General features: G+C 34.5%; 1 protein-coding gene across 1 annotated transcript; it reads right to left on the bottom strand.

Moving 5' to 3' along the window:
* Positions 1-13: 13 nt before the first annotated feature.
* LOC114714790 (uncharacterized) lies at positions 14-9,204 on the bottom strand (the record flags this gene model as incomplete). Its single annotated transcript, XM_028899563.1, has 5 exons — positions 8,046-9,204; positions 6,446-6,654; positions 971-1,031; positions 568-864; positions 14-252 (listed from the first exon to the last, which is right to left on the bottom strand). Coding segments are annotated over exons 1-5 (1,965 nt in total), but the record flags the coding sequence as incomplete, so codon positions are not given.
* Between the last annotated feature and the right edge of the window lie 732 nt (positions 9,205-9,936).

Raw genomic sequence — 9,936 nt, 5'->3', positions numbered from 1 at the left:
TAAATGCTGCAACCAATGCTTTTCTTTCTATCAGACCCTTTGACAACAGAGCTTGAATGACAGCACCTCTGGGAATAATTCGCCGTTTCAAACTCAATGCCAAAACAGAAGGATTTTTGTTAATGGTGGAAGGCTCACAGCCCAATTTGTGGACAAGAAACTCCATTACTGCATCAATCTTATCGTCTGCCACGGTCATACAAAAGGGGTACTTCCTAAATGCCGCGAGAATGTCATGGTCAGACCAACCCACTTCTTATAAACATCAAACTTGTTTGCCCGTGTGGATGTGCTTAAGGATAAGTATACCCGAACAGCCATAACAAATTGAATCTTCAAAGGATTAAACCCAAGTTCCTTCACTTCTTCCACAACTTCCTTAAACCAGAGCAGTATTAGTAGTTAGTGCCCTAGGGAAAAATTGCAACAATTTCATGACATTTGATTCAGAAACTCCTGCTTCTCGCAATAGCTTCATATAGGGCACGACATGAGTGTTAAGATAAAGAAGGATGCCCGAGCAATATGTAAGAGCTTGAGTGAGCTTCTCATCAGATTGAAACAAACCCCGGAAGAAATCAAAGGAAGGAATGAGCTGATTGCTTAGGCTTCTCCGCATGATGGCAGGAGAACTGCACAAGAGCTTAGGGATGCTTGAGCTCGAAACACCCATGGATTTTAAAAACTCAATCTTGGGCAGAAGGGTTTTGTCAGGGTCACATCGAAGAATCAATGGATCATGTCTAATGAAACGAGCAATCTGGGATTGAGAAAGTCCATGTTTTTGCAGGAAATTGATAACTAAATCTGGCTTATCTCGCGTTTCGAAGCTGACGCGCTCAGAAGCGGAAGCAGCTTGTTTAGCTGAGAAGCCACATACGTCAACCAGATATGAAACAGTGAAAGAATGGCCATTTGAGGCGGTTGAATTTGCGTACCCCACAGAAAGCCACTGGATTTGACCACAAACCAGATGTTGAAATCTTGAAGGAGAGGTTGCGTTGATAATGTGCTTCCGAAAACCGATCGCTCTGCTCAGAAAACGAGACATGGATTCCATCAGATTCCAATGCTCAGCAAAGAAAACGCGTTGGCAGGGGTCCAAGAACTACCACACTGAACGAAAATTAATCTTTTTGTCTTCAAGTTTTAACTCAATCATGGTCAGTCTCTCAGCCACAACAACTCGGTGTAATTCAGTTCCTGAAATTGAAACTCAGTCCCTGATCTGTTGTCTTTTTTTTTTTTGACCAGCGATCTATTTTGTCATTTAATAAATCAATCCTTTCCATACATAAATCATCTTATATGGCAAAAGGTGGTGCCCACGTGGCATCCAAATGAGCTAAAAATAAGATCCTAATCACCCACTCCGGTCCTCCCGGTTTATACTTGGAATATATGGTGGCCAAGATACTGAAAGTAACGCTGTGATTTCATCGGAAACTAAATGGGCAATGGAGCTGTACTACCCCTTTAAGACTATGGTGTGAGTTGCTTGCTCTGCTTTACCATTGCTCTGCAAAAATAGCGAGCAAGAACGAAGAAACAGAGAAGGGGAAAGTGGTGGAGGCCGGAGAATTATTAGGGTGTAAAAGGAATATACATGGAGAGGGAGGGCGAGTGGGAATTAAGTCATGCCAAATTAACTGAATTATTTATAATTGAGTTAAAATTTGAAAGATTAATCACCCTTTCTATTTATTTGTATAAGAAGCACGCAAACTAAAAAGAATACATTAAATTAATTTTTTTTTAACATTCACTCTTTCTTTTGTCGGACACATTTTCCTTATTAAACAAAGACTATTACAATTATGTTTTATATTTGCTCTCACTGCTTCTTCCTATCCATAATACTCTCCGGTCCTTAATATAAGATCCATTTAACTAATTTGATTAAATTAAAGAAGTTAGGTAAATTAGTTAATTATAAGAAAGTGACACATTTTTCCTAAAACACTATAAATCATCTTTTTTATACTCTTCTCCCTCTTCTACTTGTTATATGAGAGAATGGGTCCTTATATTTAGAACCAAAACCAACTCAAGAATTGGGTCCTATATTAAGGCCGGAGGAGTATAAGATATTGGTTAGAAGAAAATTATAATCCAAAATATAAGACGTTAGTCAAATAATTAATGTAATTTTTTTTCACTTCTATCCCTAATTCCCTATTAAATATATGAGAAGGATGAGAGATAATAAAAGGTAACATTAAAAGTAATTTTATAATTTTCTATGGATAAAGTATGAAAACTTTATCCCTATCCCGTGAAGATACATGTAATGACCAAACTTCTATTTCTTAATGTGTGAAAAAAGTTAACTGGCGCCTTGTATTATGAATTGGAGGGAGTATTTACTTTATCTCCCTCTATATTTATAAAGTCAACATAGATAAAATTGAAAAAACTCATCAATTGAGTTATATTTAGGGACAAATTTTTTTCAAATAAGTCATCAAAAGTAAGCATAAACCATTGTTTTAAGAGGCGTCTATTATTACACATGACACAAAAAAGGTGCATGTTTGTCATCTAATCCTTCAATAAATGTCCTATATTTTATAGCTACACACAACATTTATTTATAAACTTTTATACAACTTTATCAAGATCCATTTAGGCAGAACAATTTTCACGCATAGCGCAACGTTACTTTTGAATGATACGTCCTGTCCAAGCCAAACAAGAGCAAACAACATAAAGGTTAATAATGTAGTGAGAAGATAGTTCAGCAATTGGCCCATCTTTTTTTTTTTTTTCTAATACAAATTTGCCCCATCTTTGGTCTAAAATCATACCACAAAACCTTTTCGTTCTTCATTTACCTTGCAAGCCCCCGTTTAGACCAATACAACTCCAATAATTCACCTGCTCATGCAAAAAGATATGTCTTTTCAGAAAGTCTATTTCAGATAATTTATTTGTATTTATTTAGAATATTTTATAAACAGTTTTTCAATCGTAATTTACAGAATACGAGATAAGTATATAAAAAAAATTTTGTTTCAATTTATATAAAATATATTTATAAATGATACCAAACATGATACCAAACAGAGTAATGTCTTCTTTCTAAATGCCACAAAAATGTCATTCTGAGGACAACCCCACTACTTATAAGGACCAGCCCTTAGAGTCCCTGTGGATTTTTTTTTTTTTTAAAAGGTTGAGCAAACATGAACAGCCATAATAATTGGACTTTTAAAGGATCAAATGCAATTCCTTCGCTTCTTAGGCAATGTCCTTAAATGGATTAGGACTTTTTGTCCATGTCCTAGGATACACACACAATAATTTGATGACATTTTGATTCAGCAACTCCTACTTCTCGCAATAGCTTCATATTCGGCACAGCAAAGGTGTTGGCATCAAGAAGGATGCCCGAGCAACATTGAAGAGCTTTAATGAGCTTATCATCAGATTGAACAATATCTCGTAAGCGATTAAAGGAAGGGATGCGCTGCTTACTTAGGCTTCCTTTCATGATGCTGGGACATGAACATAGGAGCCTTGGGATGCGTGAGGTCGAAACACTAATGGACTTGAAAAACTCAAATCTCCGGCAGAAAGGCTTTTTGAGGATCAGATCGTAGAAATTATGGGCAATGCCTAAAGAAACGAAGAATATGGGACTGCGAGAATCCATCATTTTTGAGGAACTTGATAGCCAAATCCGGTTTATCTAATGTCTCAAAGCTAACGCAGTTAGAAGTTGAAGCAGCTTCTTTGGGTGAGAAACCACATGTATCAATTAGGCCTGGTTCCATTTGGATTAGCGGTAGAAAAAAAAAATTTATTTACAATTTGACTTTTGAAAAAGTTAGATTAAGTAAAAGTTAAATTTGGTAACATAAATTGTGTTTGGATTGGATTTTATAAAAATTAATTTGTAAAAGTTAAATTGGGTAAAAAGTTATTTAGATTACAATTGAATAAAAACAAGTTTAGGTTGAAAATTACCAAAAAAGCTCATGAATTTTATTAAATAATGAGAGAATAATAGGAGAAATAAAAGAAAATTATTATTCTGATAATTTCCAACAGTCTTATGCCTGATTGCCACTTGAAAAAGCTACCTCTCCTAGTTTAAAGGATTGTTTGGATGAAAACCAAATTATGGTTTCAAAAATGATTTTACGGTTTACGAAATAAATACATGGAGGAGTTTATCTCAATTTGCGAAAAAATACTTCAGAAAAGTACTTTTCAAAGTATCCAAACACCCCTTAAAGTGAATTGCGTGTTTGGCCCCATTTTTAGCTCCCAAGTGTGATCTTGTATAAGCTCTCCCAAACAGACTTACCTTTTAAATCGGATTTTTGCTACAAAATAAACTCCTTCTTGCCCATAAATCTCTCTCAAACACACACATAAGAGACGATGAATGAATACCCGTGGAACAACGTTGAATAAGCATACGTCGATGAAAACCACTGGGTTTGAACACAGATATGATGTGCCTGTTTGGCATCATTTATTTTGAGCTTATAAGTGGCTTATAAGCTCTATAAGCTCAATTGATACAATTAGGTCTGTTTGGATCAGCTTTTTTGCAATCGGGCTTTTGTCTGAAAAGCTACAATAAGCTATAAACTAAAATTAACAGCTTATGACTTATAGCTTATGGCTTATAGCTTTTGAAATATGGAGAGAGAAAAAGTTAAGAAATTTATTACCTCTTTTGGTTCTTATTATAAGCCTCAAATAACTAATTTGTAGATAATAAAAAATCAGTTAAAATTAGTTGAAAGTAATGAATAAGTTAGAAGTATATTTTTATTTTTAAATATGCTCCTAAAAATATACTTTTATTTTTTCATGTTTCACTTTATATTTAAAATATTTTTTATAACTTCTTCATATTAAATTATTTTAATTTCATTGTATTATGTGAAATTATTTTTTTAATCATATTTCATTATTTATTAAAACTCGTATCTATTTTGATCATTTTACAACCAAACTTACTTTTACTCAATCATAATCCAAACAATCTTTTACCAATCTCACTTTTGCAATCTAGTTTTTCTGAACTCTAATCCAAACACAATTCAGCTTATTCAATTTAGCTTTTATCCAATTCACTTCTCTATAAGCTACTTTTTTTAATAAACTACTTTTCCAGCGTTGCGAAGGGAATGAGACATGGATTTCATTCGTTTCGAAGGCTGAAGCAAGAGCGAGGTAGAGAGTGAAATCCTTGCGGCCAGTATTAAATGCATTTTTTAACTAAAATATTTTTAATTAATGCTCTTTTTTTTCTTTTTTCTTTTGCACAAATTCAATTATTCATTATAGAGATAAAATGATTTCTTTTTTGTTTTGAGATACCAAGGCAAGCAGTAAGCTTGACAAAAACCAAAAGAAAAAGAAAACAACTGACAGTTAGCTCGCTGATCCTCCAAAATCAAAATGATACATTAGTATTGGGCTTAATCATGTTGAGATTGCTTCGAGAGTAAATTAGGACAAGATAAAGGACAAGATGGTTCACAAGACATGCCAAGATATTGTTTACTTCCTAGCTCCTTACTTCCCTCTAGTAAATTGAAAGAGCCCGCAGAAGAATGAAAATTGATACAAAGAGTCTATTAAACATGAATTGTCTGTGGGATTCAACTTACATGATGTGGAATAATGTTATTAAATTCAGTAGCATTTTTGAAAAGATGAGGCAAAAAGATAACAAGTACATAACCAACTTCTTAGACCAAAAATTGAAATGGCTTGAACTTAATGTCATGGATAAATTAGGTTTTGATGAGGTTATAAGGCACCTAATATTTATTACCTATTTGAATTTTGTTGATTATATGCATGCTCTTCTCCTTTATAATTTGAAATTGTTCTTGTTTAAGCACTACCAACTCATCTCCACATCCATATATATCTTTGCTTTCACTTTATGCATTAATTGATTGATTTATTTCGTTGTCACGTCAAACTGTAGGACAAGCCTTCCAAAGTCGTCCATGTTTTGTCCCACGGGACATCCAAAAACTGGCTTCTATCCTTTATTAGTATGGGACATAGGACAACGATAAATAGCTTGAGAAGAAAACAACGTAAAAGGGCCAAATAGAAGAGGGAAAAAAAATAGATGCGATGGTAAATGGTCCAAGACGGCAAAAACTGAAACACACAGCACGCTCTGCAACTAGTTTGATAGATGTCGGCTTGCCATCCTATGCAAGCTTTTTCGACCGAAAGCTCTGCAAAACCCAACTCAGCTCGAATCCTAACTCAAAAACCTCTACAAGATGTCGATTACTCTGAAGCATGATTTGTAGAGGTATATGTCCTTCTTCCACTAGCCCTCTGATAATTACCCTTTGGTACAATGGCATGCACAACATATCAGCTCCGTAACATGGGAGCGATTCCTATGTGATGCAAACATCGGCTACATGATTAGGAGGATGGAATTTGCACTTACCTTAACAATGTTTACCACAGCCTCATTGTCTTCGGAATGTTTTTGAATTGGGAAAGTACTCCCCCTTTCTGGAACAATGGAGCTCCTCTGTGACTCTGTTGGGGTCTTGAACTTAATTCTTGGTATAGCCATAGCAAATTTAAAAAAATGGAAAGAAGAAGAGATGCTTCCCTGGCCTAAGTTAGCCTTCAGACTCAACTCACCTAAACCTTTTTTACACCAAAAAGAAGAAGAGATGTTATAATAATAAGAAAAGAAACATACATCGTACATTTCTCCCAAAATAATGCCCCAAATCCAGTTCTCTATGCTGATCTGATTAGGAAAGAGACAGGCTGTCCAAAAATTGAAATGTTTCGATTTCAAAGGGCCTAATGGAATTCTATAAGATGTTCAGATTGTCATGCTCAGGAAGGCATAAACAACAATAGCTTAAAATGTATAATTTGGTGTCAGTATGGATAAAATATATTAATATAAAATATAAAAGTTATGCTTATGACTTATTTGTTAAATTGGGTGGGAAACACACAAATATCAATCCAATTAAGTTGAATCATAAAGTGTTGAATCAAGAACTTAGCAAGCACCAATAAGTGTGAAAGACAATGCTCAAATCAACGCTAAAAGTACAATTTTAGTTGTCAATGCGGAAACAGATGCGCCCTGAATTTTCTAGCTAATAAATTAAACATATTCCATTTGAAAGAAAATTACAAAATTGAAATATGAATGGCCAAAGCCATTTATACCAAAATAATATGAATATCACAACTTTACCTTTATGTTTATTAAGAAAAAATACATTCTCAACCAGAGCAGACAGGGTGAATCAAGTAGTATATTCAAACCTAGTCAAATCAAATTGAATCGAGTAAAATAAAATCCATCAATATTGAGAATAATAAGGTATGTCATCTAACCAAACAAAACCCATATGAATAAAGGCAGTTTCAGGAGCAAAAATAATGGTAAAAAATAACTAAATATTATCAGATGAACTGTTGGATTATTTTCGTTACTTCATTCCTTTCTCCCAAGGTCAAATGAGGTTAGTTTATGAGTTAACAGAAAAAATGAACATACACAATCAAGTGGATCAGTAACCTATAATTGGAGGAATTAGCAGTTTCAAAACATTAACCAACCAACAAAGCAAGAGGATTTTAAAACCTCGTTACATAGTTTAGTAATCATAAACCAGAATTCTGATTTGGAAAAGAATGTTTTTAACGCAGCACTAGTGATGAAGAAGGTCAAATGGAAAATATGGCCCACGAACGCCTATTGATGAAGGGTTCAATAATCCAATGACAGGTAAAACAATGTCTCTATACATGATTCTTACTCCAAAATGCCTTCTCTAAGGAAACATAAACAATGCTAACCCTCTGCATGGTGTTACAGATAAGCTTTAAAATTTGGGGCTAAATTCAAATGGAGAGATTTTAGTGTAATATGAAGCTCTTTGCATGCTAGATATGTCATTCCCAACCTAAATTAAAGCAAACCACATAAACATTAATAATGTGTCGTACCAATACAAATGAAGAGAAAACAGGTACACAATTGCTACATCTTAGTCCATATTCTTACCTTCAAACCTTTCCATTCTTCATTTGCCTTGCAAGATGCAGTTTAGACTGATACAACTCTAATAATTCAGTAGCTTCCTGCCCATGACAAAGGACAAACTTCCTCAAAAAATAACTTTCACTATATACAAATTTTGTTAACAATGTTTTCTTTTTCATTAGACCCCTTGACAACAGAGCTTGAATGACAGCACCTCTCGGAACTATTCGCCTTCTGAAACTCATTGTAAAAACTGTAGGATATTTGCTAACAGTAGAAGACTCAAAGCCCAATTTATGGACAAGAAACTCCATTATTGCATCGATCTTATCCTCTGCTGCTACCATACAGAGAGGAAACTTTCTAAATGCCACAAGAATGTCATGGTCAGACCAACCCCACTTTTTATAAACATCAGCTCTCTTTGCCAATGAGGATTTGCTTAGACAGAAGAACACATGAACAGCCATAAGAAATTGATACTTCAAAGGATTGATCCCAATATTATTCACTTCTTCCACAATGTCCTTAAGCACATTAGGACTTGCAGTTAATGTCCTAGGATTATATTGCAAAAATTTGATGACATTTGATTCAGGAACTCCTGCTTCTCGCAATAGCTCCATATTAGGCCGGGCAATTGTGTTGGCATCAACAAGAATGCCCGAGTAAATTCGAAGAGTTTTAATGAGCTTGTCGTCAGATTGAAACACATCTCGAAAGAAGTTAAAGGAAGGAATGAGCTGCTTCCTTAAGCTTCTTGACATGATTCTAGGATAACTACATATGAGCTTAGGGATATCCAAGCTCGAAAAGCCTCTGGATTTAAAAAATTCAATTTTGGGCAGAAAGGTTTTCTCAGGATCATATCGGAGAGACGATGGGGTGTCAGTAATGAAGCGAATAATCTGGGGCTGAGAGAATCCATGACTTTTAAGGAAATTGATAACCAAATCAGGTTTATCCCGCGTTTCGAAGCTGACACACTTAGAAGCTGAAGCAGCTTGTTTGGGTGATAAGCCACAGGTGTCAATGAGATATGAGACGGTGAAAGAATGCCCATTGGCAGAGGTTGAATAAGCATACCTCGATGAAAACCACTGGGTTTGAACACAAATCAGATGTTGAAATGTTAAAGGAGAGATTGCGCTGACGCCGGTAGCTTTGCGGAGAGAACGCGACATGGATTCCGTTCGTTTCGAAGGCTAGAGAGCGAAGTGTAAACCCTTGCGCGCGGCATTCCTCATATTAAATGCATTTTTCGCTAATGCTTAGCTGTTTTTGCTTTTCCCCAACCAAACCTCCGAGAGTCTATTATTTATCTATTAGTCCTCTGATCTATTTATAAAACATTTTTAGTATATTTTATGCAGGCAAAAAAAAACTTAAATTTCATTAACTTACATTTAAAATTTAATAACTTTTTAACGTCATCTCTATTTAATATATATTATACCTCATATAAACAAAGTTAATGCAATAATAAATGAGGGGTAAAATTGTATATTCATGCAGAAAATTTTTCTCAGTATCCTATAAATAAAACTAAAAAATGCATTCTCTCTCTACCCTATATAGGACCAGATGAGTATCTATTAAGGATTAATATTAGGTTTAGTCCTTTAAGTTGACCCTTATTTTGATCGTAGTCCTTCAAGTTTTAAACAATAGCTTTTAGTTCCTCAAATTTCTTTTTATTTAGAATATTAGCCCTCTAATCTAACAAAAAGTTAGATCATTTTACCATTTGAAAGACTCCTTCAGTCCTAAATATAAGAGTTATTTTGTTGTGTAAATTACACTACAAAATACACTACAAAATAGGTCTTATATTTAAAACCAGAGGAGTAATTTGAAATCCGAGGGATTAAAACCAAAATCATGACAAATTTAAGAGACTAAAAATTATATTAACC

This window comes from Neltuma alba, unplaced genomic scaffold, assembly GCF_004799145.2.
Source record: "Neltuma alba isolate B1F8T4 unplaced genomic scaffold, ASM479914v2 tig00011542_pilon, whole genome shotgun sequence".
In the NCBI taxonomy this organism is placed as follows: domain Eukaryota; kingdom Viridiplantae; phylum Streptophyta; class Magnoliopsida; order Fabales; family Fabaceae; genus Neltuma; species Neltuma alba.
Note: the sequence above shows the minus strand (reverse complement) of the source record. Positions and strands in the feature narration are given on the sequence as shown.